Raw genomic sequence first — 18,077 nt, forward strand, 5'->3', positions numbered from 1 at the left:
ACAGTGACTACCATGAAGACTGTGGCAGGGACTTGATAATATGGGTGAATGTAGCAACCACAATGTTGCTCTGTGAAATCTTTATTAGATTATATATCAATGATATCTTAATTTACAAAAAAAAGAATTTTGGCAGAAAAAATGGAAATTATGAAAAAAAAGAACTTTGTAAATTAGAAAAAGAACCTGGTAGAAAATCTAGAACAGAAAAATATGGTAACTAAATTTAATTTTATGTAATAGATTGTTGAATAGATTAGACACAGAAGAGAAAAAATGCAGTAGTTAAGGTAAATGACACCCACTGTGTCACAGAAGACTGGAGGCCCAGGAAGAGATAAAATACTCGGCAGAAACTGTATTTCAACAGATAATGGACATGAATTTTGCAATACGTATATAAAATTCATGAAACCCGGGGGCGGAGCCAAGATGGCGGCGTGAGTAGAGCAGTGGAAATCTTCTCCCAAAAACACATAGATCGATGAAAATATAACAAAGAAAACTCTTCCTAAAATAGAGACCAGAGGACACAGGACAACATCCAGACCACATCCACACCTGCAAGAACCCAGCGCCTTGCGAGGGGGTAAGATACAAGCCCCGGCCCGGCGGGACCCGAGCGCCCCTCCCCCCGGCTCCCGGCGGGTGGAAAGCAACCGGAGCGGTTTTTTTTTTGGCGAGTGCTTTTTGGAAGCCTTAAAGGGACAGGGACCCTGGTGCGAGGGAGGCAGGGCGGCAGGACCGGAGGGTGGGTGCCTGAGACTGGCGCCCAAGGACGGAGAAAATCGTGCATTTTCCCCTTTTTTTTTCTTTTTGGCGAGTGTTTTTTGGAAGCCTTAAAGGGACAGGGACCCCAATACCAGCGAAACAGGGCAGCAAGACTGGTGAGCGGGTGCCTGAGACCGGCGCCTGGGGACAAAGAAAATCGCGCGATTTTCCCAATACTAGGGAGGCAGGGCGGCGGGACCGGTGGGCGGGGGCCTGGGGCCGGCGCCTGAGGAAAAAGAAAATTGCACGTTTTTCCCTTTCTTTTTTTCTTTCGGCAAGTGCTTTTTGGAAGCCTTGGAGGGACGGGGACCCCAATACCAGGGAGGAAGGGCAGCAAGACCAGTGGGCGGGTGCCTGGGACCGGCGCCTGAGGACAAAGAAAATTGCACGTTTCTCCCTTTTTTTTTCTTTTTGGTGAGTGCTTTTTGGAGGCCTTAGGGGGACAGGGACTCCAGTGCCAGGGAGGCAGGGCAGCAAGACCAGTGGGCGGGTGCCTGGGACCGGCGCCTGAGGACAAAGAAAATTGCACGTTTCTCCCTTTTTTTTTCTTTTTGGTGAGTGCTTTTTGGAGGCCTTAGGGGGACAGGGACTCCAGTGCCAGGGAGGCAGGGCGGCAGGACCGGTGAGCGGGTGCCTGGGACCGGCGCCTGGGGATGGAGACGGTCGCGTGTTTTTCCCTCTTTTTGGCGAGTGTTTTTGGGAGGCCTTGGAGGAACGGGGACCCCAGTGCTAGGGAGGCAGGGCGGCAGGACCAGTGGGCAGGTGCCTGGGACTGGCACCTGAGGACAAAGAAAATCGTGTGTTTTTTCCTTTTTTTTTTTCTTTCTACTCTTTCATTGTTGCTGTTGTTGTTTTGGTTTAGAGAGTGCTTTTTGGAAGTCTTAAAGGGGCAAGCAGGACACTTAGTCCAGAGGCAGGGAATCTGGGGATCTCTGGGCACTCTAACCCCCTGGGCAACAGGGAGCACAGAGGCCTCTTACGGAGATAAATAGCCTCCCGGCCGCTCCCCCTCCAACAGGGCTCCACCATTTTGGAGGAGCAGCCCGAGCCAGGCCACGCCCACAGCAACAGCGGAGATAAACTCCATAGCAGCCGGGCAGGAAGCAGAAGCCCTGTCTGCACACAGCAGACAAGCATAAGCCACTAGAGGTCGCTATTCTCCAAGGAGAGGAAGGCCACAAACCAACAAGAAGGGAAGCTCTTCCAGCCGTCACTCGTACCAGCTCTGCAAACTATCTCTATCACCATGAAAAGGCAAAACTACAGGCAGACAAAGATCACAGAGACAACACCTGAGAAGGAGACAGACCTAACCAGTCCTCCTGAAAAAGAATTCAAAATAAAAATCATGAACATGCTGACAGAGATGCAGAGAAAAATGCAAGAGAATTGGATGAGATGCAGAGAAAAATGCAAGAGCAACGGGATGAAGTCCGGAGGGAGATCACAGATGTCAGGAAGGAGATCACAGAAGTGAAACAATCCCTGGAAGGATTTATAAGCAGAATGGATAAGATGCAAGAGGCCATTGAAGGAACAGAAGCCAGAGAACAGGAACGTATAGAAGCTGAATAGAGAGAGATAAAAGGATCTCCAGGAATGAAACAACACTAAGAGAATTATGTGACCAAACCAAAAGGAATAATATTTGTATTATAGGGGTATCAGAAGAAGAAGAAAGTGGAAAAGGGATAGAAAGTCTCTTTGAAGAAATAATTGCTGAAAACTTTCCCAAACTGGGGGAGGAAATAATCGAACAGACTACGGAATTACGCAGAACCCCCAACAGAAAGGATCCAAGGAGGACAACACCAAGACACATAGTAATTAAAATGGCAAGGATCAAGGACAAGGAAAGAGTTTTAAAGGAAGCTAGAGAGAAAAAGGTCACCTATAAAGGAAAACCCATCAGGCTAACATCAGACTTCTCGACAGAAACCCTACAGGCCAGAAGAGAATGGCATGATATATTTAATGCAATGAAACAGAAGGGCCTTGAACCAAGGATACTATATCCAGCACGAATATCATTTAAATATCATGGTGGGATTAAACAATTCCCAGACAAGCAAAAGCTGAGGGAATTTGTTTCCCACAAACCACCTCTACAGGGCATCCTACAGGGACTGCTCTAGATGGGAGCACTCCTAAAAAGAACACAGAACAAAACACACAACATATGAAGAAGGGAGGAGGAGGAATAAGAAGGGAGAGAAGAAAAGAATCTCCAGACAGTATATATAACAGCTCAATAAGCGAGCTAAGTTAGGCAGTAAGATACTAAAGAAGCTAACCTTGAACCTTTGGTAACCACGAACCTAAAGCCTGCAATGGCAATAAGTACATATCTCTCAATAGTCACCCTAAATGTAAATGGACTGAATGCACCAATCAAAAGACACAGAGTAATAGAATGGATAAAAAAGCAAGACCCATCTATATGCTGCTTACAAGAAACTCACCTTAAACACAAAGACAAGCACAGACTAAAAGTCAAGGGATGGAAAAACATATTTCAGGCAAACAACAGTGAGAAGAAAGCAGGGGTTGCAGTACTAATATCAGACAGAACAGACTTCAAAACAAAGAAAGTAACAAGAGATAAAGAAGGACATTACATAATGATAAAGGGCTCAGCCCAGCAAGAGGATATAACCATTCTAAATATATATGCACCCAATACAGGAGCACCAGCATATGTGAAACAGTATAACAGAACTAAAGGGGGAAATAGACTGCAATGCATTCATTTTAGGAGACTTCAACACACCACTAACCCCAAAGGATAGATCCACCAGGCAGAAAATAAGGACACGGAAGCACTGAACAACACACTAGAACAGATGGACCTAATAGACATCTATAGAACTCTACATCCAAAAGCAACAGGATACACATTCTTCTCAAGTGCACATGGAACATTCTCCAGAATAGACCACATACTAGTTCACAAAAAGAGCCTCAGTAAATTCCAAAATACTGAAATTCTACCAACCAATTTTTCAGGCCACAAAGGTATAAAAGTAGAAATAAACTCTACAAAGAAAACAAAAAGGCTCACAAACACATGGAGGCTTAACAACATGCTCCTAAATAATCAATGGATCAATGAAGAAATCAAAATAGAGATCAAGGAATATATAGAAACAAATGACAACAACAACACAAAGCCTCAACTTCTGTGGGACGCAGCGAAAGCAGTCTTAAGAAGAAAGTATATAGCAATCCAGGCACACTTGAAGAAGGAAGAACAATCCCAAATGAATAGTCTAACATCACAATTATTGAAACTGGAAAAAGAAGAACAAATGAGGCCTAAAGTCAGCAGAAGGACGGACATAATAAAGATTAGAGAAGAAATAAACAATATTGAGAAGAATAAAACAATAGCAAAAATCAACGAAACCAAGAGCTCGTTCTTTGAGAAAATAAACAAAATAGAAAGGTCTCTAGCCAAACTTATTAAGAGAAAAAGAGAATCAACACAAATCAACAGAATCAGAAATGAGAATGGAAAAATCATGACAGACTCCACAGAAATACAAAGAATTATTAAAGACTACTATGAAAACCTATATGCCAAGAAGCTGGAAAACCTAGGAGAAATGGACAACTTCCTAGAAAAATACAACCTCCCAAGACTGACCAAGGAAGAAACACAAAAGTCAAACAAACCAATTACGAGCAAAGAAACTGAAACGGTAATCAAAAAACTACCCAAGAACAAAACCCTGGGGCCGGGCGGATTTACCTCGGAATTTTATCAGACACACAGAGAAGACATAATACCCATTCTCCTTAAAGTGCTCCAAAAAATAGAAGAAGAGGGAATACTCCCAAACTCATTCTATGAAGCCAACATCACCCTAATACCAAAACCAGGCAAAAACCCCACCAAAAAAGAAAATTACAGACCAATATCCCTGATGAATGTACATGCAAAAATACTTAGTAAAATATTAGCAAACTGAATTCAAAAGTATATCAAAAGGATCATACACCATGACCAAGTGGGATTCATCCCAGGGATGCAAGGATGGTACAACATTCGAAAATCCATCAACATCATCCACCACATCAACAAAAAGAAAGACAAAAACCACATGATCATCTCCATAGATGCTGAAAAAGCATTTGACAAAACTCAACATCCATTCATGATAAAAACTCTCAACAAAATGGGCATAGAGGGCAAGTACCTCAACATAATAAAGGCCATACATCATAAACCCACAGCCAACATCATACTGAACAGCGAGAGGCTGAAAGCTTTTCCTCTGAGATCGGGAACAAGACAGGGATGCCCACTCTCCCCACTGTTATTTAACATAGTACTGGAGGTCCTAGCCACGGCAATCAGACAAAACAAAGAAATACAAGGAATCCAGATTGGTAAAGAAGAAGTTAAACTGTCACTATTTGCAGATGATATGATACTGTACATAAAAAACCCTAAAGACTCCACTCCAAAACTACTAGAACTGGTATCGGAATACAGCAAAGTTGCAGGATACACTTTGCTTAACACACAGAAATCTGTAGCTTTCCTATACACTAACAATGAACCAATAGAAAGAGAAATCAGGAAAACAATTCCATTCACCATTGCATCAAAAAGAATTAAATACCTAGGAATAAACCTAACCAAACAAGTGAAAGACTTATACTCTGAAAACTACAAGTCACTCTGAAGAGAAATTAAAGGGGACACTAATAAATGGAAACTCATCCCATGCTCATGGCTAGGAAGAATTAATATCGTCAAAATGGTCATCCTGCCCAAAGCAATATACAGATTTGATGCAATCCCTCTCAAATTACCAGCAACATTCTTCAATGAATTGGAACAAATAATTCAAAAATTCATATGGAAACACCAAAGACCCCGAATAGCCAAAGCAATCCTGAAAAAGAAGAATAAAGTAGGGGGGATCTCACTCCCCAACTTCAAGCTCTCCTACAAAGCCATAGTAATCAAGACAATCTGGTACTGGCACAAGAACAGAGCCACAGACCAGTGGAACAGATTAGAGACTCCAGAAATTAACCCAAACATATATGGTCAATTAATATTTGATAAAGGAGCCATGGACATACAATGGCAAAATGACAGTCTCTTCAACAGATCGTGCTGGCAAAACTGGACAGCTACATGTAGGAGAATGAAACTGGACCATTGTCTCACCCCATATACAAAGGTAAACTCAAAATGGATCAAAGACCTGAATGTAAGTCATAAAACCATTAAACTCTTGGAAAAAAACATAGGCAAAAACCTCTTAGACATAAACATGAGTGACCTCTTCTTGAACATATCTCCCCGGGCAAGGAAAACAACAGCAAAAATGAGCAAGTGGGACTACATTAAGCTGAAAAGCTTCTGTACAGTGAAAGACACCATCAATAGAACAAAAAGGAACCCTACAGTATGGGAGAATATATTCGTAAATGACAGATCCGATAAAGGCTTGACGTCCAAAATATATAAAGAGCTCATACACCTCAACAAACAAAAAACAAATAACCCAATTAAAAAATGGGCAGAGGAACTGAACAGACAGTTCTCTAAAAAAGAAATTCAGATGGCCAACAGACACATGAAAAGATGCTCCACATTGCTAATTATCAGAGAAATGCAAATTAAAACTACAATGAGGTATCACCTCACACCAGTAAGGATGGCTGCCATCCAAAAGACAAACAAATGTTGGCGAGGCTGTGGAGAAAGGGGAACCCTCCTACACTGCTGGTGGGAATGTAAATTAGTTCAACCATTGTGGAAAGCAGTATGGAGGTTCATCAAAATGCTCAAAACAGACCTACCATTTGACCCAGGAATTCCACTCCTAGGAATTTACCCTAAGAATGCAGCAATCAAGTTTGAGAAAGACAGATGCACCCCTATGTTTATCGCAGCACTATTTACAATAGCCAAGAATTGGAAGCAACCTAAATGTCCATCGGTAGATGAATGGATAAAAGAAAATGTGGTGGTACATATACACAATGGAATACTACTCAGCCATAAGAAGTGGAAAAATCCAACCATTTGCAGCAACATGGATGGAGCTGGAGAGTATTATGCTCAGTGAAATAAGCCAAGCAGAGAAAGAGAAATACCAAATGATTTCACTCATCTGAGGAGTATAAGAACAAAGGAAAAACTGAAGGAACAAAACAGCAGCAGAATTACAGAACCCAAAAATGGACTAACAGGTACCAAAGGGAAAGGAACTGGGGAGGATGGGTGGGCAGGGAGGGATAAGGGGGGGGAAGAAGAAGGGGGGTATTAAGATTAGCATGCATGGGGGGGAGGGAGAAAGGGGAGGGTGGGCTGTACAACACAGAGAGGACAAGTAGTGATTCTACAACATTTTGTTAAGCTGATGGACAGTAACCGTAATGTGGTTTTTAGGGGGGACCTGATATAGGGGAGAGCATAGTAAACATAGTATTCTTCATGTAAGTGTAGATTAAAAATTTAAAAAAAAAAAAGAAAGAAAGAAAGAAAGAAAAGGGGGATTACTCCTTGATAGGATAAAACTATTGGTAAATCAAAGATCAACGCATGCTTTAAATATCCTTAATGTTGATCACTTAAAGGGTGTCAGATGATCAGCTATGGAGGTACTCTTTTCTGATGATATTCCTTTCTCTTAATAAAAAATAAAAAATAAAAAAAGCAGTTCCTGTGTGCTGACCTCCAATGAGTTCTACACAGTGGTATAGAGGGCATGTCAATGTGTGGGCAAAGGGTCTGTTTGTTTCTATGCAGAAGATCAAGGCCTAGCTTGGCTACCCAGAAAATGAACTAAGATATGATATGAGGAGGAGCTTCCGGCATCAGCACTCTCTGGAGGACTCGTGCCGGGGGATGATCATCAAAAAGCCTCCACAGGGATCCGGACGATGCTGCGGTTGTGGCTGCATCCACCCCACCGTTTCCTGGACTTGCCACTGGAATGAGGAGGGAGATGTCTAGGCTGGCATGTGTATACAGTGAGACAACGAATTTGACCGGATCTGTACTGTTGGAACTCAACCAGGAGTTGGGAGGGGTGCAAGTTGTAGCGCTCCAAAATCTCATGACTATAGACTATCTACGGTTAAAAGAACATATGGGATGTGAACAGATCCCAGAAATGGGTTGCTTTAATTTGTATGATTTCTCTCAGACTGTTCAAGTACAGTTGGACAATATCCATCATATCATAGACAAATTTTCACAAATGCCTAGGGTGCCTAAATGGTTTTCTTGGCTTCACTGGAGATGGATGGTAATTATAGATTTGCTTTGTTTATGTCACCGTATTCCTATTATGTTAATATGTGAGTGCAAGTTAGTTAGTAGTTTAAAACCTATACATGCTTAAGGTACTCTACAAGAAGATTTGTCAAAGAAATAATCAATCCTCCCGTGTTTTCTTCCATATGCTACCTCTATAGCTTTTCTTCTTCCTTCCTAATTACAATCCTTAAATAGAATTTGTGCCCCATATCGAATTTACCAAGTATCATAATTCCTCCAGGTGGTAAAGATGCCTCGAGACAAGTGCTGGGCATAGAAGCCACAAGGCATAAATCTGCAAAGAAGTAAAAAGCTAACCTTTTCAAACAATATGGCTTCTCTCTCACTTACCAACTTTACATTTCCCTGTATGACCCCAGAAGATGACTGGTTAGCCAGAGACGGGTAAGATTCCTCAAGGGACGAACAACCTAAGACAGGCACAGTTGCAGGGGGGCCATCAGGTGAGAATTTGGCGATCAACAGAGGTGAGGCTCAGAACCTCACCCCCCCTGCTTTGAGAGAAATCTTCTGCATCCGTGGATGTCTTGTTGCCCTTGTCTAGCCTGGATTAATACTTAGTCTACAGGCACACACCTGATCATCTGATCATCTACATTTGCCTTCTTACAGCACTAAACTATGTTTTCTACCTTTATCTTGCATCTACCTACCACTTCAGCATTTTATTAAAAATAAAAATAATAATAATAAAGGGAGAAGTGTGGGATCCACATATAAATCAAGTATAAAAATCAAACGAATATTCATATTTGACCTGATTGTTTATAGTTCATAATGCGTAATCAAAACCGAAAGTTTCTGTGATGACTGCCCTTGCACTGTTCACCATGTAAGAATTTATTCACTATGTAAGAATTCGTCCACCATGTAAGAACTTGTTCGTTATGCTCCAGAAGATTGGAGACTGACGAGAATTAGGCTTGAGATGGATTAATGATTTTGCATTGAGCATTGACCCCCCTATACAGAATTTTATTGTTGTTAACAACCATTTGATCAATAAATATGAGAGATGCCCTCTCAAAAAATAAAATAAAAAATTAATTAATTAATTAATTTAATTAAATAAAAAAAATTCATGAAACCCAGCAAGATTTAAAAGGAAAAAAAAGGAACTGTACACACCAAAAATCACAACAGTAATACTGAAGAAATTCAAAGGCAGAGACTTCTAAAGCAGCCGGGGGGACTTCTGGTCACTGAGCACAACTGTAGCCTAGGAAATAACTCAAAAGACACAACCAAAGAACTCAGAATTGTGAAAGAGGAAGGCAAACTGGTTTGAGACCCTGGGACTGGGGGAGCAGCACAGCAACAAGGCATCTTATGACTCCCCACGCAACAGAAGGGGAGCCAGGCCTAGTATTTCCTGACCCTCACACTGGCAACAGAAGGCACCCCCAAAAGGCTCAGTCCTGCCCCAGATCAAAAAAGAAGTCCCACCTATTACCACACCAGGCCAGCCTGGCAGAATCTGTGGGGAACTGACAGGAGGTCCCACTAACAAGCAGCCTAGGACACCCACCTCAACAAAGCACTCAGCCCAGAAGCATCCTCTCTCCCCATCACCTGAGACCCACCTCCCTCTCCCCCAACACCTTGCAGAAGGCTAGTCCAGCAGTGGGACCCCACCACAAGGGCCCGGCCTGGGAAACGCTCTCCATCCCCACCCTGAGGCACAGAACCTGCTGTAACAAGCACCCAGAGAGGAAGCTCTTTGCCCTGTGGGCAGAGCATCCCACCCAATCTAGAGGCAGCAGGCAGTCCAGCCCCAGAAAGCTCCTTCTGCCTCCTAAAGCAGCGCCTGCAGGAACTGCAGAGCCCCCGCAGCCACACACACCAGGCAGGCAGCAGCGCCCCCACACAGGCCTGACCGTCAGACGGTCACTGGAACCCCAGTCCCCAGAAGTAGGCCAGGACCCGGGTGCTGAACTCAACAGGGAGACTGCCTGCCACACAAAATACTTCAATAGCACCCAGTCTCCTAACATGACAGGCAAAATGACCAGGAAACAGTAAGACATCACCTGCCAGACCACAACCAAGAGTCAAGACTTGAAATGAGAAAAGGCAATGCCTGGAGGATCCCGACATTGGAATTACCTGACAAGGATTTTAAAGCAACTATGGTAAAAATGATTCCATAAGCACTTATAAATTCTCTTAAAACAAATTAATAATAGGAAATTCCAGCAAAGAAAGAAGTTGTCAATATCAGTGTCCTGGCTGTGACATTTTATTATGATACTGCAGTGAGTTACCACTGAAGAAACTGGGTAAAGGGTGCCCAGGACCTCCCTGTAGCATTTCTTAGAACTGCATGTTAATGTACAATTATCCCAAAATAAAAGTCTGATTTTTTTCAAATTGGCCAAAGATCTGAAAACACTTCATAGAAAAAAGGATATTCAAATGGCCAATAAGCATATAAAAAAACGCTCATCATCATTAGTCATCAGGGAAATGCACACCGAAACCACAGTGAGCTATCACAACCCATCCACTTGAACGTTAAAATTAAGACTGACAATGCCACATGTTGGCAAGGATGCAGAGCAACTGAGCTCTCACACTTTGCCAATGGAAATACAAAATGATGCTGCCTCTATGGAAAACAACTGGGCAGTTAAACACACTCACATGATCTAGTAACTTCATGCCCAGGTATTTATATAAGACAAATGAAAACATACATCCATACAAAGACATGAACGTTCATACCATCTTAAGTCACAGTTAACAAAAACTGGAAGCAATCCGAGGATAAGCAAGGGATTGAATGTAAAATACAGATAGTTAAACAAGAAAGACCACTACTACACAGAAAAAATATCTACACATGGATGAATCTCAAAAATATTACTGAGTGAAGGAAGCCAGACAGAGTGACTAACGGACTAGAAGAGGTACGTGAAGCTCTACACTGACTGATCTTGACTACAGTGCACGAGCAGGTCGGTGAAGCTCTGGGTTGGGACTGACTGGAGGGGGCGCAAGGGAACTTTGGGGATAAAAATGTTCTGCCTTCATTGTTGTCCTGTCCACAGTGGTGTGTACATTTGTTTAAACTCATCAAATACTCTTAGAATGTGTGCATTTTACTGTAGGTAAAGTATACCTCAATAAAGTTGGTTTCTCAAGGGTCCAGAATAAAACTCTTCCCTATATCCCCAACAACAGGCATTAGTCATCCCAACAGAGACCTCTCTGAAAAGCCCAGGCTTAATACGTCTCTTCTCCCACCAAACCTCCAATAGCTCCCCAGTTCATACACAACAAAACCCTATCTATCAATCAGCCATTTAAGCTATTCCAAGACCTGGCCCTAGGCCCAAGGCATTTTTCTCCAATCTACATTCACCTTCCAATTCTGCTACAAACTCAAACTTCATCCCAAGAACACCAGCCTCCCCAGGAGCAGGAAGAACACTATTCCCCTCTACTCTTTGTCCTGGTTTACCTCCACCCGGTTCTCACCCACCTAAGCCATAAACTCAGCTCCACTTTCCCAAATGGAACATTCTAGACACCCTGAGGGAGCTTCTCTCCCTCCGTCCCTGTTCTGCCACAGCACCAGCTCCTCTCTTAGACACCAGCTCCCTGGCCTTGCACCACAGGCTCCTAGTGCACATGCCCAGCACGACGGGAGCCGACAGGCATGGTGAGGACCCACAGTGCACCACAGGATGCTCAGCTGAATTGATGTACGTTTAATTCTGTCCAAGTCTGAACTGCCTGGAGGACAGGGACTGAGGGGTTTTTAAATAAGCCAGTTCACATGAACAGTTAGAAAGAGGGCTAGGTGAGAGTGCATGAAAAAAAGTCAGAAATAGAAACAGAAGCTCAAAGATGCTCTTTTTGTGGGTGATGACAAAGCCATGAAAGCAGAAAAGCTCTATGGGATAAAGACTATAAATATTCCCATTAGGAGTGCCGCATGCAGGCTCCAGGTGGCAGTCCCAGCCAACCTCCACACCCTTGCAACAATCAACCCATTGTCAGAGACTGCTTTCCTAACATCCATTGGTTCAATCTACCCTTCCTGGAATAAGGGCAGACACTGTAGAAAGCTAGGCAAGGCCTTGTACTTAAGCTAGGCAACAGACTCAATGTGTCTGTCCGTACGTTTGAAGCCCTAACTCACAATGTGATGGTGTTAGGAGGTGGGGCCTTTGAGAGGTGATTACGGTCATGAGGGTAGAGCCTTCCTGAATGGATTAGGACCCTTACAGAAGAGATTCCAGCCCTATGAGGAGGACATAGTGAGAAGACAGCTACCTACAAACCAGGAAACGAATCTGCCGGTGTCAGGGTCTCGAACTTCAGCCTACAGATCTGCGAGAGACAGATTTTTGTTTTTAAGTCCCCAGTGTATGGTATCTGGTTATAGCAGCCCAAACAGACTAAGACAAGATATGTCACCTGACCACAGCCTCTACCCATTCCAACCTGCTATAAGAATCCTGCCAGGCTATCCCCCTCATCACATCACCCCCTACACAAAAGCCTTCCCAGGCACACATCATGAAAGAAATCCCTAACCAGCTTGTAACACCATAAACAATCTGGCCTAGACTATTTCCGAACTAATCACCTACTATTTCAGTCCACAAAACCTCTGTCACCACAAGGTTAATCGACTCAGTGCCCACGAACAATTCTTCCTCTGCAGGGAACTTGGCCAGATGCCCTCCCCTCCACACTTGGGGAGACTTCTCCAACCTTACCCACCCTTCAAAGCCCATCTCCCCAGCAAAGCCTCCGCAAACACGCCCCCAGTGACCAGCCCCGCGCCTGCAGTCCAAGCCCTCTGGTCCCAGTGTGCCTATCTGGTGCCTCACGTTCTACCTCACAGCAGCTCTGGTGCTGACGTCCTGCTGGCACTTTTCAGTACCTGCACTAATTCATCTTCCTCCTTCACGTCAATGGCTCATGTGGATTTCAAGTTACTGGGGACAGGGCATGTAACTACCCCCCGTATTTCCTGTAGTACAAAACACACAATGCACATGATATGCTGTGTTACGCGATCATCACCAACTGAATGAATGGTATACTGGCTCCATCCTGGTCACCTTCACCTCAGATGAAAAATGATAGCAATCTGAGTTTTTCAATAGTTCAACTAAGAAAGAGCACTGGTTTATATAATGGGATATGGCCACACAAAAATACCAATCACAAGAGAAGCTCACAAACTATTAAGATAAATGTAATACAAAGAAGAAAAGGTTGAGGGCTTTTTGAAAGAACATGTACAAAGTTAACATCTTGAAGCACAACAGTAGCTGACCCTTTTGAGGGTCGCTCAAATTTAAAGGATTAGGACCGTTGGAAGTCAAGGATGGATTTATGTTATTTGATTGATATGTAACTTACAGAATCAGGGCAGGAAAGAGAGCACATGCACTGGATATCTTTAAATAAATCCATCCATGTAAGGCCACCAAGATGGAATCAGAAAACACCTCTTCCTATTCCACCTGTTTCAAAGAAGAGCATTTCCAACTCTTTTTACCCATTTGACAGTGGCTGAGTGCTGTCTGTCTTACAGAAATGGCAGTAGACAGGACAAAAGCATAACCCCTGACCTCAGAGACATCAGGTGGTTTTCAGTCATCTAAGCACAGGGAAGACCACCGGCACCCCCACAGTATCTGGTCCCCCCCAGCACAAGTACCTAGGGTGCCCTGTAATCTGCCATCCCAGAGGCACCCAAATCCCTCACTAAGAACAAAAAAACTATCAAAAAATGCAATCTAAACTCATAAACCAGTAATCTGAACGTATCACCAGGTAAAAACCTTGACAATATGCTTATGAATGAGGAGCTCCCCACTAAGGACTCACGCAACAGCTGCTCTCCCCCTAACCCAGGGACAAGAGCACAGCCGGGTTTCATTTCTAGTTCTGGGGCAGAGGGGTTCCAAGCTCTAGATCATTTTAACCAAATGTCAGTAGAACAAAGCAACATGGTGATCCCCTGGAGTTGACAACCAAGGGATTTTGCTCCTAACGTCAATTAAGCAAACAGAGTTCAAACTATTCTGTGGTTTATATACACATGTAATAAGACTGCTGGCAGAAGCTCAATTACAGTTACCCCATCAATGGCTGTACAGTCCAAAACATTGGTGCACGGATTTCCCATTCCACAGCAATGTTTCCAAATCAGTAACTGAATTACTCTGAGAGAGGAGGAGAATGTCAATCCCTCACTAGCAGTGGATTCTGGACAGCCCGGTGGCCTTGCTCAATCCCAGTTTGCTGTTGGTAAAAAGAGAAGTTTGACTTTGGTGACCCCTATGGTCCCGCCAAGTTAGGCAGCTCAGCTCCATGGTGAGTCTGAGTTGCAGTGAGTCTCAATTTGGTTTCCAAGGCTCCTCAGAGGGTGAAATCACCACTGTACTACATAGCAACACACTTGCAAATAACCAAGTGCCTTCTAGTACCTTCCCTAGGCTTTTTATTTTTTCAACACTGTCCTTGAGAGATAACAAAAGCTCTTACTCTGCCATTTCTCCAGAAACCAAGGCCTAGACACCTTTTAAGTTTCCTCAGGTCTTAGACTAAAACCAAAAGCCGGGAATGCAGTAGCCCCAGTCCAGTGCTCTATTCTGCAAAATAAATGGCACTTCAAGTCACACCTTTAAATTTTCTAGCCAATTTATTACAACTTTCACCCTAAAGGACATCACAAAATATTCCAGCCAATCAGGTTCAGCTCCTTACAGCCACTTGTAAATGGATAATTTTCAACATATCCAGTGTATTATTTATAAAAATCAATTAAAACACCGTCAATGAAACAGGATTTACCAAAAGAGATGGGACAGAATCCAAAATTAAAGTACAAGACAGCCCCTGGTTCTTGGCTTCGGCACCAGAGATGAGGGCAGTTGGGGAGCATTAACAATATGCCACCAGGAGGCCTGGCCAAGGATGAGCTCTCCCAAGCCTCCCCATTTACCACAAATGGCAGAAAGATAAATGAAAAAACGTGAAAGGCAGCCTCTGAGCCCTTCAGCCCTGCAGTCTGCATGCTTCCAGGTCCTGTACAAAGGGGAAGGTCGCTGCGTTTCATTCAGCTACCTGGTGAACAACTGTACAAGTGAAACAGGCCATTTTCACCATCTTACTCCCAAAACTGATGTGCCATATGCAGTAAAAGGGGCCATGCCTAACTGACTGAAAACACAGACTCAGACACCAAACAAAGAATAGGCCTCTGGATTAGGAAGAGAGTGGTGGGGGAAAGAAATCTACACCATCCTATCAAAATCCCCTCCCCACCCAGTCTCCTGGAAGACCAGACTCAGCACTGGGTAGGGCTGATCTCCCACCCTGGCTGTGACCCTCACTCCAGCGACACAGATGAAATAACTTCATCTGAACTGAGTTGAGTCATCTTGGTCATCTGAATTGGGATCTCCCAAATTTGTGACTTGAGAGACTCTAAATTAGAAAAAGCACTGTTATCTGCTCCCCTTCCTGAACCAAGATACAGATGAGAAAAGTCTTCTCGTTTAGCAAAACTGAATGGAAAGCAGACCTCCTAAAATCAGGGTTTGATGAATACAGGGCAGCCAAGGGGTCATGACCAACAGGCCACGTGCAATCCACTCTTAGATCCCTCAGGCAGAATCTAGTCTTCCTCAGCGCCTGCTCCTGCTCTGTTCTATAAATACCCGCCTTTAATAATTTCAAAACTTTAAAGCCTATTTTAACACCAGCTTCAGAATTAATTATCTGATGAGTCAACAAGTATTAACAGAGCGATCTGGTACTGGAAATAAACTAGACTAACCCAATATTAAGGCTGAGAGAGATGCATGTTCATTTCTGAATAGCTGACAAATGCCATGCTGATTGCCAAAGCTAAAAGCAACTGGACAAAAGTGCACTGACTTTGCTAAAGAAACTGAAAAGCAAGTAAGAGGGTTTTTAAGGAGTATCCGTGTCTGTGCAGCACTCATTAGTACAACCTGAGCTATTTCCACACAGAAGATCTTACAGACACACAGGCCTGAACCCTTGCCCAAGAATCCACAGTGCTTAAGACAACGGGAACCCAGTACCTCCAGTGAAATACTACACAGCAGTGAAAAGGGGAGCGGAAGAGTGGGGAGAATCTGAGAACACGATGTGAAACGGTCCCAGAAGATGTCCCTGTATCTCTAAATGACACCATTTGGTGACGTTAGCCCCAAACCCAGGCCAGCGCAAGACGCAGGTGGGTGTCGGGGAAGACGGCAGAAGTGGAGGACACAGCAGCTGCTTACACTGTCCAGTGGCCGCTCAGCTGTGACTCCTTACACATCACTCTAATATCGTACACTTTTCACCAAATCTGTGTTTTCCCAGCAATCACATAAATCCATGTATGCATGCGGCAGTGTTTCCCCATCATACTGCCCAGAAGCCGAATCAAGTTCAACGGAGCTACGAACAAGAATTCCAAAACCGCCAGCTGTGAAATAAAACACTCTCCTTGCACACCGCACGACCAACTTCCACGGCCGCCCGGCCGCCCGCTCCCGGAGGGCGGGACCCACCCAGGGAAGGGCCTGCTCAGCGGGCTCGCGACCTGCTCTCCCCAGCGCCTCCCTGTACGGCTCCGCTCAGCCTCGCGCTGGAAACGCGAATGCCTTCACCACGGCAACGGCAATACTTTTTTAATGCTTCAGATCAAAAGAAAGAAGAACACACAGCGCTCATTCTTAATTTGGCACCGAAAACAAAGCACCTGAAATTAATAAAGAGCCCAGCGATTACGAGAATCACTCGGTATGGAAAATCCCGGAGTGGAAATGGGAGTCTTCGTCCAGCAAGCGCAAGAGGCCGGACAAACGAGACTCGGTAACAGGAACAGGTACGAACCGAAGGTAAGGATCCGGAATGAGCGCGACCCATTCACAGCGGTTTCTCGTGGGGCGATCCACAGCCGCCGCTCGCCGAGAACCGCGGGAGCGTGGCCGCGGGGGCTCCCCCTGCCTCGCGCCCTCCGTGCAGCGCCAACTCCACGGCAGCCGCGCAAGCCCTCCTCCCGCACCTACGGGCCGCCCGCCCCCGCCCCCGGGCCCCGCGGGCCCACCTATGCCGTAGGCCTTCGCGCAGATCCACTGCAGGTTGGCGGCGATCTTGGCCCGCGCGGGGTCGTAGCGGTCCAGCGGCACCACGTCCAGGGCGCCGTCGGGCGCGGCCTCCATCCTCCGCCAGCCCTCCCCGGCCGGGCAGCCGCCCGCGTCCACCATCTGCACACGAAAAGGCCGCTGCAGCGCGGGCGGCGCCGGGCGCGCCGCAACAAAGGCGCCGCGCCCCTCACCGCGCCGGGACCGCGTGGGCCGCGACGCCAGGACCCCCGCCCGGAGGCCGCCCGCGCCGGCCCCACCTCACCTCAGAGCCGCCGCCGTGACCGCCGCCGCAGGTGCTGCGGCTGCATGCTGCGGGGCCGGACCGGGAGGCCGGGCCGAGGCCCGGAGGCTGCGAGGCGGGGGCGCGGGCAGGGGGGGGGCGGGGGCGGCGAAGGAGCCGCGGGCAGGCGCGGGGGCGGCGGCGGCGGAGGCGACGGCCGCTGAGCAGGCAGCCAACCGACGGGAGCGCGCGCACGGCTGAGCCCTGCGCAGGCGCAGAGATTGCGGCCCGCCGCCCCGCCCCCGGCCCGCGCTCGCCCCGCCCCTCCCGCAGGCGCAGAGCTCGCGGCCCGCCGCCCCGCCCCCTCCCGCAGGCGCAGTGCGTGAGGCCCGCCGCCCCGCCCCCGGCTCACGTTCGTCCCTTTCCTCCCCGCGGCGCCGGGCGAAGGGTCGCGCGGAGCAAGTGGTGTCGACGGAAGGGCTCGGCAGGGCTCGCCGCAGCCGTCTCTCTGGGCTGCCCCTCCTTCTCCGCGTCCCGCGTCCTCCGCACCTGAGGCCCCGCCGCGGCGAATCGGGCCGAGCCCCTCGCGGAGGCCGCTGCGCCCCTGGGGGTCCGTGCTGGCCGGCCGCCGCCTCCGGAA

General features: G+C 46.1%; 1 protein-coding gene across 8 annotated transcripts in view; it reads right to left on the minus strand.

Moving 5' to 3' along the window:
- CAMSAP1 (calmodulin regulated spectrin associated protein 1) overlaps positions 1-17,740 on the minus strand; it is a 101,718-nt gene extending 83,978 nt beyond the window's left edge. For 5 of the 8 annotated variants that reach the window (XR_012124952.1, XM_073221446.1, XM_037007653.2 and 2 more), the window contains exon 1: positions 17,178-17,473. Coding sequence is in view for 5 of the 8 variants with exons in the window: in XM_073221446.1 (XP_073077547.1) it covers positions 17,178-17,337 (160 nt within the window). In the remaining 3 variants the exon portion in view is untranslated. The other 3 variants (XM_037007652.2, XM_073221455.1, XM_073221458.1) reach the window with 3 other exon arrangements.
- Between the last annotated feature and the right edge of the window lie 337 nt (positions 17,741-18,077).

This window comes from Manis javanica, chromosome 2 (assembly GCF_040802235.1).
Source record: "Manis javanica isolate MJ-LG chromosome 2, MJ_LKY, whole genome shotgun sequence".
NCBI classification, from domain to species: domain Eukaryota; kingdom Metazoa; phylum Chordata; class Mammalia; order Pholidota; family Manidae; genus Manis; species Manis javanica.